This window comes from Notamacropus eugenii, chromosome X (assembly GCF_028372415.1).
Source record: "Notamacropus eugenii isolate mMacEug1 chromosome X, mMacEug1.pri_v2, whole genome shotgun sequence".
Taxonomy (NCBI): Eukaryota; Metazoa; Chordata; class Mammalia; order Diprotodontia; family Macropodidae; genus Notamacropus; species Notamacropus eugenii.
In genome coordinates this window covers 46,844,560-46,860,685 of record NC_092879.1, presented here as the reverse complement: position 1 = coordinate 46,860,685, position 16,126 = coordinate 46,844,560, and the positions used below count along the sequence as shown (strand labels likewise).

General features: G+C 36.8%; 1 protein-coding gene across 9 annotated transcripts in view; it reads left to right on the top strand.

Moving 5' to 3' along the window:
* The first annotated feature begins 364 nt into the window (after nt 1-364).
* The window catches only part of THOC2 (THO complex subunit 2), a 103,547-nt gene continuing 87,785 nt past the window's right edge, over nt 365-16,126 (top strand). For 8 of the 9 annotated variants that reach the window (XR_011970937.1, XR_011970936.1, XM_072625954.1 and 5 more), the window contains exons 1-3: nt 365-703; nt 11,554-11,612; nt 14,632-14,723. Coding sequence is in view for 6 of the 9 variants with exons in the window: in XM_072625954.1 (XP_072482055.1) it covers nt 543-703; nt 11,554-11,612; nt 14,632-14,723 (312 nt within the window). In the remaining 3 variants the exon portion in view is untranslated. The remainder of the gene's footprint in view (nt 704-11,553; nt 11,613-14,631; nt 14,724-16,126) is intronic. The other variant, XM_072625953.1, reaches the window with a different exon arrangement.

Here is a 16,126-nt window from a genome sequence, read left to right as displayed (position 1 = left end):
AGTTCTTTCAGTTTTCTCTCCAGGAACATGCTGCTAGTAGATGTTTAGGGGTCACCTTCTGTCAGGACTGTTTCCATAATTTTTTTGGCTAGACTAGACAGAATAGCTCGGTAGAGGGGCGGGAAGCACTTAGAGCCAGTCGGTTCCACTTATGTTTAAAGGGGGAAACTGAGGCATGGAGCAGGGAAGGCAAAGACTGTACAGTGATTGCCCCCACTCTGTGCAGATGCACCACGTGGTAGACGCAGCTCGAGGCTGGGTTCCCTTCATAAGCTCCTTTGGGGCTCATAGAAACGGAGGGAGGCGGCGTAGGCAGCCCACGCAAGCGTGGGAGCCGCGGACACTTTCCCGCTTTCCCGCTCCCTTTTTTTCCCAGGACTTCCGCCAGGCGGGAAGCGCGCTTCCGCCGAGGAAAACCCGAGAGCGCGGGCTCGTGGCCACGCTCGCGCGTTCCCGCCTTCGCGGGGAGGTACGGTCGTTGGCGGGGGTGGGCCCGTCCTGGAAGGCGGGGAAGGTGGTGAGCGAGCGCTGCGGCTCCCAGCATGCCTCGTGGGCGGTGCTCCCCTTTGACCCTCTCTCCCTCACTATACATCCGGGCTCCAGCTCTTCGAGAGAGGAAGATGGCGGCGGCGACGAGCGGAGCGACTTCGGTGGTTCCCTACGAGTGGATAAAAAACTGGGAGAAAGTGGGCAAGCCGGAATTGTGAGTAAACGGCCAATCAGGGGATTCTGGGCCCGCGATGATGGGTTCTGAGAGTTTTTCGGCTTCGATGAGGCGTTTTGGGGGTGGGGGGGGCGGCGGCTTTCCTGCCCTCCCCCCCTCCCCCTCTCCCTTAGACGGCGGCTGAGCCGAATTTGTGAGGACTTTCTAAGTCTAGAGGCCTCGGTCCCTGGGCGAATCCCCGGGCCTCCGGTCCAACTCCGTGGGGGAAAACCCGCTCCCGTGGGATTTTGAAGTCTGCCAGGCACGGCCTGGCGCTTCCCGCTCCGCGCTTTCGCGTCGCGTCGCGGAGCGCTCCTTCAGTTTGAGGCCCCGGCTCTCCCATTCCTCTCTCCTTGTGCGCGCTCCTGCACCGCGATCTCACTTTCCCACTTCCTACTTTCACGTGGCCTCTCCGATCCTGTTTCCTTCCAAACTCCCTTTGACTCCCGGCGCTCCTCTCTTTCCCTTTGCTCGTTGTTTCCCCACCCCCCGCGGCCCCCTGCGGCGTTCCCTTTCTCCTAGGTCTCCCCTCCACACGGCCCCTAGTCGAGTTGCCGCTGCTACTGGTTCCCCCCCCCGCCCCATTTTCTTCTGCTCAGGTTCTCCCTGTGGCGCTTTCCCCACCCCCCCGGCCGAGTTTGTTCTGCTTCTGGCCCCCCCCCCCCCCCGAGTTTTCCCTGGTCTTGTTCCCTCCCTTCCCGCCGTTTCTGCCATTTCTGTCCCCCGACTCCCAGGCGAGTTTTTTCCGCTCTTCCCCCGCCCCCCCCCCAGCCAATTTTCTCCCGTTTTTGGTTTCCCGCCCCCCTTCCCCCACCGTGTTCTGTCTTGTTCTTGGTCCCTCCTCCCTTCCCTCCCTTTCCCAGTTTCTCTAATGGCCCCTCACCGCGTTCTCTCCTTGCTCCCAGTTTCATTGTCCCCCACTACCTCCCCCCCACCCCGTGTCTTTTCCTCCCTCCCCGGGTTTCTGTTCCTTAGTTCCACGCCCCATTTCGCTCCTATTCCTTTCTCCCTTTCTCTTTCCCCTCCCTTGTAGTCGTCGTCGTCGTCGTCGTCGTCGTCGTGGTCCCCGCGGTCCCATTCTCCTCCCCTCCCCCCCCGCCGGGGTTCCCGTTCTGCCCTATGCCCTTGGGACTCCCTGGCGCTTTTCTTCTTCCCGGGAGCGATTTGCTTTCCCGCCGGAGTTGTCCCTGAGCGCCCGCAGCGCTTTCTCACTGGTCCCTCTTTCGTCTCATTGTCGCCCAGAGCTGCTTCATGCCAAGTTTTTCGATTCTTACTCTTGGCCGCTCTGGCTCCCTGTGATGGAGTGCTCCTGTGTGGAGGTACTTTTCCTTCTCGGCCCAAAGTTTGGAGGGTGTGTGTGTGTGGGGGGTGTGGGTGTGTGTGTGTATTAACGAGTAATAATTTTAGAGAGGCGACTGCCTCCTGCCTTCATGTTTGCTTAGCTTCGGTGAAATTTCCGCCGTTCTGTACGTACCTGCTCTCGCTCCCATTTTGTTGACTGCCACTAGTTTTAGCTGACCTAACGACGATGGCAGATGTTAATGGCTTAGGTTTGTCCACTGCCTTTAATTGATGCCAATGTACAACGCAGTTTCCTTTAGTCATAACATATTTCTTATGTCTTGTAACATGAGTCAACGTTCCACGTTCACATTCTATATAAAAGTACGGGTTTTTGGTTATTTAAAACTCATGGTCTAAAATTTGGGAAAAGTGTGAAGGGAAATGATATTGTCCATTCTCTACTCTTTTTCACAAAATGTTGAAGGACTTAAAATAGTTGAAAAAATATGACATGTAGCTTCACGGTAACTTTAAATACTTCATTTTTTAATAGAATCTAAAGTATGATCAAAGTAAATCCACTTTACCAGCCTGGTATTTTCTCCCATTCTCCAAGCAGTAGAAACGAGTTTAATACTTACGACTCTTTGTATTGTAAAAAATTCAGATTTAACCTCTAAAGTATTTGAAAATTTAAAGCAAGGTGGCAATAAACATTGCTAGAGTTTTTTGGGTTTTTTGTGTTTTTTTGGGGGGGAACGGACCAGTTTTGTATTTGTTAAGATATTAATTTTCTGAGTTTTGGTTCTCAGACGTTTCTAAGTCTGAGCTTCTAAACATATTTATAGGACCCAATGGGAGATTTAACTCCCCCATAAAACATTTGAGGACTAGACTACACTCTTAATGGCAAAAGAAATTCCGAGAAAGGACTTTTTAGTTGTCACTGGGCTTATTTATTCTCTGATCACTTCATGTGATTTAATTACCTTTTGCCCAGTCCTGTCTCTTCAACAAGTTAAGCTCTGAGAGGCCAAGGACCCTTTATGCCATGTTTTTTGCCTCCTTTCCAGATCTTACAGTACTAAACATACAGATATTTTAAAATAATATTTTCTGGGTCGATTGTTAGGTGATTTTAGGTAACTGTTAGAACAGCTTCCATTTTTAGCTGTTGTGAACATTTTCCAAATATTTTGCACTAGCCACTTTGTTAAGTTTCATGTCAATTCAACAAGTAGTCAAAAAGGAAGATTGTCTCTCTCCTTTAGGACCTTAACATTCTAATGGGGAAACTAAATAAAAGAGAGTAAAACAAATTTTAAAAGGCAGTAAAATGTAATAAAAAGGAGTAAATAAGGGAGAGAAGGAAAAGGTGGAGCCAGGACATAATGATGAATTTAGGAGAATGAATGATGGCTGGTCTGGGCTGACCATAAATTCCAAGGTATTTCATATTTTACAAAAATAAGAGTGTGCGTGTGTGTATACATACACATATGCACAATTTTTAATCAAAAAAGGGCTGGTACAGCATGTTAATTCCTACTTGGTAAGTCTTTATTGTTAGTAATATAAAGTCAGTTCATTTATACAGGGGTTAATATAATTATTTTTGGGACAGTTTTGCTACTTAACAGAAAGTGTTTAGGGTTAAGGGCAGTGAAATTCACAGCAATCTTTTTGTGTGGAGGTTTAAAACTGGTAAAAGAATACAGTTTTGTGATCATTTTTCTGATTTTTCAGTTATATAATCCATTTTTAATTTTTCTAGAATGGAACACTTGCAATAGTGGTTTTAAAAACTCAGTTATCAGCATTTTACTGTGTGTAGTTAACAAATTTCTGGGAGATGATTTTTATTTGCATTATATTCAAGTCAACGTAATAATTTATAGCTGGTTTCTATCATATAAAGAGTTGACTACAAAAAGTGTTTTGTAAATTATAATGAAATATTAGGCATATAAATGTTTCATAAAGTAGTCTTTCATTATCAAATTAATTTTGTTTTGTACATAGCCTAACTTTTTATTTATTTTGCTGAGTTAGATTTTTCACTTTTTATTTCCCTGAGCCTGATTAACAATGTCTTAAATGTTTTTTTAAAATCCCCTTTTCCAAAAATCTAGAACCTCACAGATTGAGTACATTGTAGTGTGTGGGGATATTGGAAGCTTAGGAATGAAATAATATTTAAAGGTAGATGCTTATCACCATCATCCTCATCATCAACATTAGCAAATATTTAGAATTATATCTCAAATGTATTTTCTCTCCTTGGTCAAAATAATTCAGTTCAACAAGCCACTTGTAAAGCACCCACGTGAGGCATTGTGCTAGCTGCTGGAGATAGGAAAATAAAGTGACTTGACCCTTGTCTCTTCTACTGGACTAAGCAGATTGGCTTTGACTCAGATAATGCCTTTGATTTATATGTTGTCTCTCCCTTTAGGAAGTAAGATCCTTGAGGACAGGAACTATTACATCTTTGTCCTTGTATGCTCAGCACCTAGCACAGTGCCTGGTACATTGTTGGATAATGATAAATGCTTGTTGATTGCTTGATTGTTAATTCATTTTGTGTTTCTCTGAGCTTTTTTTTTTTTTTTTTTACCTATTTTAAAGTATTAAGGGCATTTTCTTTATATATTGTTTTAATTTGTAAGAATTACAATTTTGTCATGATTCACTCTAGAAACATAGTGCTGCTAATAGTTTTTAAAAGCATGTTTTCCAAATACATGGCCTATGTTTTAGTTTTACTAAAGTGAAATAGATTTTTTTATAAGTTGGTAGGGTACTACTAGGTAATTGTCAGGGTTATTTAGTGGAGCAAGCCATGTGTTCTTATATCCTAACCTTTCTACCTTTTTTTAAAAAAATTAAAATTTTATTTCTATTATCAAGTATTTTTCTCCTCAACTGACTCTAGAACCACCTTACCCAAAGAAAACAAAAACCAAAGCAAAACCCCTGTAATATAAGCATAGTCAAACAAAACATTCTCATGTTGACTGTGTTAATTGAATGTCCCATTCTGTACATTAGTCCGTCACCTCAAAGATGATGCATTCTTTATTACGTATACTCAGGAATCATGGTATATTGGAAATCTTAAGTCTTTCAAGATTGTTCATTTTTGTAATGTTGTAATATAAATTGTTCTTAATTCTGTTCACTTCATTCTGTATCATTTGATACAGGTTTCCAGGTTTTTGTTAGTGACTCTTTAATCATCTCATAACAGAATAGTATTCCGTTATATACATACAATATAATTTGTTCTTAACCTAATTGATGGGGTACCTCCTTAGTTTCCTGTTCTTTGACATTACAAAAAGAGCTGCTATAAATATTTTTGTACTTATTGGATCTTTTCCTCTTTGATACTTTTGGTTAGGGGCTTAATGTTACTGCTAGGTCAGAAACTGTGCATGGTTTAGTAATTTTTGGACATAGTTCTTTCTCTTCCCTCCCTCCTCCCTCTTCCTTCCTCTGTTTCTCCTTTCCTCCTTCCCTTCCTTTTGCTTGATTGATATTTCTTACCTCTTATAACAAGAAATGGCAAAACCAACAACCTTGTAGTCCTTCTGTGTATTATTCTGGTTCTGCCTTCTTTGCTATGAACTAATTCAAGTGATCCCGTACATTGTTTTTTAATGAAAAGACAGACTTTGTGAGTCTTTCCTAGAAAGTATTTACAAACAAGGCATTAGTGAAATGCTTAATGTATTGATATCCTTATCATTATCAGTAATTTTTCCATTAGTATTCTAGAATTCTTCTTGGAGCTCTCCTACCCAATTATAGTATCTTTTCATATTGCATATCACATGCAGGTTTTTAGTAGTTTGGTTTTGGAATCTCTTGGCTTATATTGTATCTTGATTTATATAGTTTTAAAGTATCGTCTGTGTTAGTACGGGATTTGACAGGTGACAGATGAGCTTCCTTGTGTTGGTAAAACTCTTAATAGAGGATTCTAGCTCTAGTAGAAGGAATTAGGATTTTCTTATATAAAAAAACCCCTTGAGGAAAAAGGTTTTCATCTTATGATCTTTATTTGTAAATGCTATCTGTATAAATCTCAGTGTCTTTCAAAACCTTCCAATGCCTGTGGGGTTTTGTTTTGTTTGTTTTTTCGTAGAGATCTGTGATTTCTTTGCGGAGGGAAACTCTAGATGAGGAAATTCCTATCTATTAACCTGCTCTTAGAGTTGCTTGGAGGCCATGTGAAGTTAGGTGACTTGCCCGGGGTCACCTAGGCCAGGTCTGAGAGGTCTGAAATTTGTTTTTAAAGAGTCATTCCAGAACTTTATATTTAAATGTGGATGTTGTCCCTTTCACAGTGGTCAGCCTTGTGTGAAAATATACTTTTTTCAGTTATGTGGCTGTTGCTCAGAAAAATTTTAAAACTTCTTTTGGAATAGTTTTTAATCAGATAGGAGCTAGCTCCAAAAAGACAGTCACTTTGCTTTGAGTTTTCTCCCTTACTAGCACCTGCCCTTGAGAAGCTGAGGAGTCAGAGGAGCTATTTAAATCTGCTTTCTTATTAGGTTTTGGACCTTGGGCAAATCACTTAACCCTGTGTAGTCTTTAGTTTCCTTAACCTGTAAAATGAAGAGATTGGACTAATCTTTTTTCCCTCCCATTCTTTTAAAAAAAATTATGAACTTAAACCACCCCCCCCCCCCAAAAGCATTTCCATATTTGCAGCAGAATATAAGAAGAGGATTACAGACAAAGCAATGAATCTCTATTTCATACTGCTTACTTAAAAATATAAATTTTACATGTCATTTTAAAGCAAATTCCTTCGGATTTTCCTTCCAGCATTTAAGTGCGTTTTTATAATGAACATCACTATTTTTAACCTCGCCTTTATCCCTTAACACTCCTTTTCCATTCAAAACAAAAAATCATTTAACAAGCATGTCTCTTCATGTATTTTGTGGACTAGCTAATCTTCAGCTTTTCTTTTGGTTATAATCAATGACTGATAAATGAATCAGTTCAAGAAATATCAGTTTGGTGGGTATATCTTAATTATTTGGGGGGAAAGTTGTTACTTAGGCTAGGCTTTACCTACAAACTTTTTCTTGAAGTTTTTATTCTTTGAACATGTCTTTTTTTATTTTAAATTTGGAACTTATTTCTTGACTTCTAGTTTTGATCAGTGTTCAGAAATTCATAAGTAGAAGTTCCTCTTCCCCCAACCCTCCCCAGTGGAAAAAGTGTTAGATTTTTCTTCAAAAAGTGTTAAGCATTGCCTGAGAACCTATGATAAAAGAACTTTTTGAAGGCACCCTCAGGATCCTTTGAATCTGACTTCCAGGTCATTTATTAGCAAGCATAGTATCTTTTTTCACAGATTAGTGACCATGTCAATATTGACCATGTCAAATGTATGAGTCACTCTTCATTTATCTGAAAGTACAATGTAATTGCTTCTGTTTTTACTTGATTCTTTGTGTTCATTTACCTTGGTAGAAGTTAATTTCCTGATATGAGAGCTTTTTATCCCCAAACATGTCTAGTGGAATAGCTGAACATAACAAATGTTTTTAGCAGAAGCAAAGCATAATTTCTCCTTCAAAAGAAGTTAGTCATTTTAAAGCTTACCATGATTTTCCTACTATCTTTGTTAATTAAACAGTTTTTTTTTTTCTCTTGCATATGTGTAATTTTGGTTTTGGCGAAGAAAATTCAGTTCATTTGACCACCTCTCCAAAATTGGATATATTTTTGACTGTGCTAAGTTTCTGGTTCTTCTAATGATGAATAATTTAAAAATGACTTTAAAAATCTAATAAAATTAGGCATACATATTTGCTTGTATTCAGCAAACATGTGGCTCTCTTTGGGGGACAAATGGTATTTTACATAATGATATTTGAAAAACCTACCTGTTAACTAGAATAGTCAACACCTTACTAAAATACTCTTCTCTGGGGAAGAAAGCACATCTTGAATGATTTGTTGATCCTTTTTACAGTATGCCAAGCACAGATCTGTGACTCCAACCTCTGTTTTAGTAACTAGCTGTGTGGCCTTGGGCAAGTCATTTTACTTCCATGCCTCAGTGTCTTCATTTTTTAAATGAGAATAGTATAATTAATGCAGTAATAGATATGAAAGCATTTTGACAAACCATGTACTTTTCAAAATGTAAGCCTTTGGTCATTTATATTAAAACTATCAAGAATAAGAAATTAGTTTGGCTCAGATTATCCATATGTACAAGTCTCCCTTTTTAATCTTTCATAGTGTGGAGCTCATAAGGTTGAAATTATTCTTCCCCTAGTTCTTTGTTAGAGAATGGAAATTACGTTGTTTTTAAGGAATTTTAGCCATGTTTTACTTTCAAGTATATTTTAATGTGGTCTTTACCTTTTTGATCATACTGGGAAATTAGTATTTAATTTCACTTTAGTCTGAATGCCAGTAACAAATATGTAGACTTTTGCTTTCTTTTTGTTGGTGTGCCAAAAAACCCAAAAAAAACAAAAAACAAACCAACATTCAGATGTTAGGGTAAGTTTAAAAGTTAATATGGTAGATGAAGTAATGTTAGGTGATTTAAAGTGGTCTTAAAAATTTCCTTTTCCTGTTAACCAAATACACATTTTAAAAACATTAATTTCCTTTTTCAGTATTCACTTTTATAAAAAAACAAACACTGGAAAGTCTTAATGATTATACTGGAGAAGACAGTACTTAATTTAAAAAATTTTATTGGTGTATTTTTGTCTTTTACAATAGTCATTTTTTTGAGTAGAAACTTTCCCCACTTCTCACCTAGATTGAACCTTTCCTTGTGACAAAGGAAATGAGCTAAGCAAAAAATTCTGAAGTAGTGACATGATAAATTTAAATGATGTTTTAAAGAATTTTATTTTGGTATATAAATTCTCACCTCCACCGATATGCAGACTAGCCACTTGTCTGTAATTGATCATTTTATCTTAAATGAGAGGTTAAATGTTTTTGTCTATCCCTTACATCCACTGGGTGGTTCAACAACCACTTGCACCTAGGTCTTCCTGATTCCAAGTCTGTCCCTCTATCCACTACACTTTTGTGTAATTTAATATTTTATTGAAAGCACAAATGCAAAACATTGTCCTGTATATGGAGTTTGATTTTGAAATGTGGAATCATTTCATTCCTATATAGTCTTTTTGTTAAAAAAAAAAAAAAAGTACAAGTTGAAAACTTAAAATCCCTTTTTAGAAAACAGTAGCTATGCTTTTATATTTTGCCGTACTTGAGGAACTTGGAGCAAATAGAGACCATTCAGTGTTTTCCTAACTTCTGTATTTCTTTTAATCTTTTTCTTCTTCCTATTGAAGAGAATGAAGTAGCCTTTCTCTTTGAGGGCTAATAAATTAGCCTTTCATCACATTTCTTCCTGCTTTTTTTAGGTCCCTGCTTTGTTAGTCATTTCCAGTCCAGCAGCTTTTTGTTTCTCTGTCTCTGCTTCCTTGATTTCTGCCAACAAAGATGTTTAAATTACCCCATCTCAGAAAAACCTTTTTGAATCCTGTTAACCTTTCTATGTAAAGAGAAAGTAGAGTGGTGTTAGGGTTAAGATGATGGAGACTGGAGGGAAGCTACGCAGGTACCCCATTTTCTCCTACCCAATTTTCCTTGGTACTCCAAAATGGCTAAAGCAGGTTTTCCTTTAGAGGCTTGGGTGTTATATGACTTCAGAGCCAAGCTTTATCCCCCCTACTTTCAGCTCTGGTTCTGAGTGATTCTATGAGTTTCAAAGTATAAATGATACCAGATATGCTGATGTTTTGGTAGGTGAAGAGGTTAGAAAAGTGGAAGGATTGACAGGTTGCTTACTGGAGTTTGGAGGAGTTGAAGAAAAGGGATGAAAGTTGGAAACTGGGATGTTTGAAGATAAATTTTGGCTTTGAAAGTTTTTATTTGTGCCAGGACAAGTAGAAACTCTGGAAAGGTGGTTTCACTTATACTTTAAAGGGAACAGTTATGGAGCTCTGATAAAGGACTAAAAAGTGGACATACTTTCTGGAACAATGGTGACTGCCATAGTGGGGGCCAACAGTTTTCATATGGGTCAGACTAGATGAGGGATGGGGAACCTGCAGCCTCGATGCCACATGTGGCCCTCTAGGTCCTCAAGGGTGACCCTTTGACCTATTCTAAACTTCATAAAACAAATCCCCCTGATAAAAGAATTTGTTCTGTAAAACCTGGACTCAGTCAAAAGACCACATTTGAAGACCTAGAGGGCCACACGTGTCCTCAAGGCTTGCTGTTCCCCACCCGTGGACTAAATGATTACTGAGGTCATTGTCAACTCTGAAATTCTATGACCTTTTGTTCAGTAAAGGTGTATTGGTAAATTAAAATTGTCCTGAAATGAAGTGGGAGGTATGATTTAAATGTCTCATAATACTGCTTTTTGTTATTCACATATTTGGCAGAGTTGGGTCTCCAGTGCAGGTCTGTGTGGCCCATATTTATCAGTTACAGAAGTGTTAAAGCAGTGCATACATCATTTGTATGTCTGTATATAAAACATATCATCTCTTGGTACCATTTCAGGGACTTTGAATGACCCAAGTCACTACTTGGATCAGAAATGTATTTTAACACAGGTCCCTTCTGTTGTATTATCACAGAATATAAAGTAGATAATCTTTAAGAGATTATCTTTATATTTAAAGAGATTAGATAATCTCTTTAAGAGAAAGAGGTCTAATATGCAGATCAGAATAATTTATGTTCATATATTCATAGATTTAGTTTTTTCTTCTCCAAGCTGTCATGAAAATATCGTGAAGTGATAGTTGGCAAAAAGAGTTAAGTAAAACAACATAATAATTTCTGTAGATGGTAATACAACTATACGTTGCTTTCAGTTTTTAAAAAAGCATAGATATATGCTTTATAAATCAGATTAAAAGTAGTTGTAATTATATTCTTTGCTTCTCCTTTTTCTCATTCTGAATCCACGTAATATAAGCCTTCCCTTGTATTTTTTGAAGTCATATTCATTATTACTTTTGGCACCAGTACTGAGTAATTTAATCTTTTTAGTGACTAAGAAAAACAGGCATATATAATCAATATATAATGTATACATACAGTCAGTAGACTAGATTTTATATATATGCATATATATAATCATTATTTGCTGTGATTTTTAGCATAATTTAATGGCTACATCTTTATTACACTAAGTTTAACTAAATTGCATTAGTAACTTGGTATGTGAAAATCCTCTAGGATTGAAGTCATTCAGATAGTATTTGTGTAGTCATCTTTTTGGATTTATCTATTTTTTAAGAAAATGGTAAAACTTGTTTTCATTTTAATTAAATATTACAAAGAGCAAGGATTAATGTAAGGGCAAATGTTAATATTTGCATATAGTTTTGCATCCAGTCTTGGTGTCACTGTATGTATACATTGTTGTATGATACCACTTTAGTTGGGAGACATTGAAAGAAGAAGGTAGCTTGATGTATTCAGTCATACTTAACATGTCCAATCAAATTGATACATATAATATTTTTGTCTTATTTTAGTGTGCAGTTATGTCGAGCCCTCTGTGATAACAAAAACCGTGAACATTTGATTTTCAGAGGTAAGTGCTTTAAAATCAGTCTGAATAAAAATTTGATAAATATGATAGTCTCAATTCACTGTTTTGAAATGATAAAAGCAAAAGTGGGAATATGTTTTAATAAATATAGGATGGCTACTCTGATTTCCATTTCTACCTTTCCTACTGACTCCTTTAAGCATTTGTATTTTTGATGCTCTTTGAGTTTGTAAAATAGTCAGAATTTTAAAATAATTTTATCATAATTCTTTTGTTGAACATAGCATCTGTTATAAATTCCTTATATAGTAGGAAGTATTTGGTACATTATTACATATACAGGAGATAATATATGTGTGTGTATTTTATATACATATGTGTAAATTTGGATTGCATCTTAAAACCTGTGGCATAGGAAAGCTTTTTATAATGGGCTTATATTTATCTAAATTATCTTATTCTAATTCCGTTAGCAATTGCCATATCTTAAATGATCAGTGAGAAATAGGACAAAAATAGACTGTTGCAGAAAGAACAACTCTTTTTTTGTTCATTTTAACAAAAATTGTGTTCAATTTATTTTTTAAAATTTAGTGTTTTATTTTTCCCCAATAACATGTAAAAAGAATTTTCAACATTCGTTTTTAAAATTGAGTTGAAAATTCTTTCCTTCCCTCCCCACCCTCCTTATTGAGAAGGCAAGCAATTTAGGTTATACATGTGTAGTCGTGCAAAACAATTCCATATTAGTCATGTTGTAAAAGAACATAGACTAAAATTAAAAAGCCCAAGAAATAGAAAGTAAAAAAAAAACAAACCCAAAAACCCAAAACACGATTCATTCTGTAATCAGATGCTATCACTTCTTTCTTTGAGATGTATTGAATTTTTCATCATAAATTCTTCAGAGTTGTCTTGGATCATTGTATTACTGAGAACAGCTAAGTCATTCATAGTTGATTATCTTACAGTATTGCTGTTACTGTGTACAATTTTCTCCTGGTTCTATTCCTTTATTTCATTCTGTACCAGTTTATGTCTTTCCAGGTTTTTCTGAGAGCATCTAACTCATCATTTATTATAACCAACAATATTCCATCACAATCATGTGCCACAATGTATTTGTCCATTCCCCAGTTGATGGGCATCCCCTTAATTTTCTATTCTTTGCCACCAGAAAAGAGCTGTTCCAAATATTTTTGTACATATAAGTCCTTTTCCTTCTTTAATAATCTCTTTTGGGATACAGAGCTAGGAGTGGTATTGCTAGGACAAAAAATATGCATGATTTTATAGGCCTTTGTTCAGAACACCTTGTCTAAGAAAATTGCCAGAAATTGAAGTTCAGTTTTTTAAATTGCTAAAATGTTAATGTTTAGGTGATATCTGGGGATTTTTTAAATCAATTATGGAAAGGGAATGTTTACATTACAACATGACTTACAATACTTTTTGAAGCTATAGTTAGAATGTATGTTTTAAAAGCAGTAAATGATTAAATTTTTTCCTGTGTTAATTTTACTTTAGAAGTTCTTTCCTATTTCAAGGTGCTTCTTTGCCAAATAACACTTTTACTCTTACGTTTTAAGAAATGATGGTTTGGAGCGTTGAACCACTCATTAATGCTGTAGTTCTGTTATTTAGGAAGAGGGAAAACTGCTAGATTTCTAGGGAGTTGGAAATATCTCCTGTAGCATTTCTTATGGTAGAACCTTGTATCTTACATTTTCTTGATTTTAAAACTTATTTTAGATAAGTTCTTTATGTAAACTAAGGTTATTAGACAATATTTACTAGTTTATAAAGGTGATGGAATACAGTACACATTATAGACAAGATGAAATATAGGTGAGATTTCCCTTTTAGGAATTTGAGGTTTAAGATCAAAGATATTCCTTATCACTGAAGTAATGTCATTTCTTGCTATTCTTGAGACACTTTTTAAGAATTATTTGCTTTTTTCTTAGCTATTTCCTTGTAAATACATCTAATAAGATTATGATGAATAGTAGTAACATTTGAGCCATCTTTGACTTTCCATATTGTCTATTCTGCACATTACTTCATCCATTTCCTGTCCTCAACTCACTCCAATTCATGGCCTCATTGCTTTTCACCTGAACTATTGTTATAACCAACTAATAGATTTCGTTTATTTAAAACTAGAATTCCTTTAGTTCCAGTGTTCACTGAGAACCTTCTGAGACTTAGGTTATGATACTATTGCTTTTCCTCTTTTGGGGGGCAGGAATGTTGTATTGATGATGGTTATTTGTGCATCTTTTAAGGAATGAGTATAATATAACTGTAGTGAAATTTTCTCCTTCCACATGGCTAATTTTGTTTTGAGGCACATTTGTTTTTCTTGTATTTTACTAATTTCATTTGCGGGTTAGGAAAATAAGATTTTTTTTTCTTCACTAGAATGTTTCTTTCCCTTGTGGCTTGGAGCTAGTATAGAAGAACAGTTTTATGAATGTTTTTGCTTGTTATTTTTTTCCCCAAAAGAGAGTTCAAATATACTTTGTTATGTAATGGGGTCTGTGGGGTTCTATTTTTCATCAAGTAGAAAGGCTGTGGAAGTGAAGCTTATAGTGTTAGGTAGATGTCTTGGAGGAAGGGAGTCCCCTCGTCCTTCTTTCCTTACTGGCTGGACAGGTTGGAGCAGTGGGGTGGGAATCTAGGGGGTGATGAGCCCAGTGGTAGTTAATACAGAGCTTCCTTTAAACACTGTCCTTGCTGTTTGCATAGTAGTTTAGGTGGTAGTGAAGGGAAGTAGAAGTGAATAGAAGGTTTTGGAGAAAGGTTCACTGTGTGTGCTAGAGAGAAAGCCTGGATTTTGTGTTGCCTTTCACTCCTAGTTCTTAAGATTTTAATTAATTGGCACTTAAAACATTTTAAAAACTCCTTTTAAATTCACTAATAAAAAGAAGTTAATGTTTCAGTCTTGGTGTTTTTACAGTAGTAACTAAAAGAATCTGAAAGTTAGGCAAATGTTCTCCAAGAAGCATATGTTGTGTTCTAGTAATTGTGGGTTTACAATGTATATTTTGTTCAACAGATCTCCAGCAAGTTATCTATGAGCTATCCTATCATGTCATAAGGGGAACTCTAAAGCCTGAACAAGCATCGAATGTTCTCAGTGACATTATTGTAAGTATACATATTTAATGGTACATTTGCTTTATCTCTGAAGGAAGAGAAAGAACAGTTTTGATACATGGTGCCTTTTGAAATAGAAGTTCCTCAGATTTATATCACCTTTAAGATGTTAATAGTGCCAAATAATTTTGCTTGTATAGAATTAAAATATTCCCCTGTTGAAAGTAAAGCAGAACATATTTGAGGGGGAGGTAAAAGAAAGTAGTATATTATATTGAGCTAGGGTGAAGTTTGCTGAAGGTGAAAACATCACAAGTACCATAGTTACAAATCTAATCAGTTAAAAAAAATACCACATATGAAGCCAAGCATTTTCTTGTTCTGCTTGTGCATGTAGGTTGAAATTTTAATGACTAAAACCAAGCAATTGCATTTTAGACTCTGCTTATAAAATGATGCATTGCTTTGTTCTTGAAATCTTTTGCATGTTTCCACGTGTTGTAAATAAATATTAACCTCAAAGAAACCAGATGTTAAAATTTACTCTGCTCTTTTAAAGGAAGTGACATACTCTATTTTCATTTTCTTTATTAGAATTAAGTTTTGTTTCAGATGAGAGAATGTTTCTGATAAATTTGGCATTTTATCTGGCAGATTGGCTCCTAAATGGTAAGGCTACAGAGGCTAAGCTAGTTCATACGTTTTTAGAAGTTTGCTTACATGTGGTCACTTCATGCTGTTAGGGAGTGAAATGGGTCAGACTGGAACAAAATCCCTAGAACAGTTGAAAATCACCTCTCTTGATGTTTCCTGGTAATTGGGGGCTCTATGTCCCTGTGTACATTTTTCCAGTGCTGCTTCAAGCCAGTTCTTTGCCAAGTGCTTTATTGGTTGGCAGAGATAGGGGCAAGTCTTCTGGAGCTCCTCAGTACCTTTGTCTTGATTTTTGGAATAGAATAAAGTATTTTGGGGGTTTGAGGCAGCCTGTACTTCTTTGGATATCCTCACACGTTAACCTGGTACTGTTGTACTAGTCTATAACATTCTTCTCATTCTTCTGGGCACCACCCACAGCTAATGTGTGATATTTTAAAACTTGACTCTTGTTTTCTGGTGTTCAGGTAAAGCAGTGGAATTAAAACCAAAGCCTATGACCCTTTTGAAACTTAGCATCAGAATAGTTGGCAATAGATTTTTTTTTTTTCATTCGGAAATTTGGGTTGCATTTTTAGCATTATGTGTTTGTTTTTTCCTTGGGGGAGGGATGGTGGTGTTTACAGGAGTATATTTGAAGTTTTTTGTTTTTTTTTAAACTTATTTAGCGTACCCTCCAAATAAACTATTTTGGTATGTGAAAGAGTATGGACTTTTGTTTTTGCCATATCCATTTTGGGTTCTCTTCTTAATACTGGCCAGGATTGCTTGTTGAACTTGTTCCTTTTGTCATGACATAC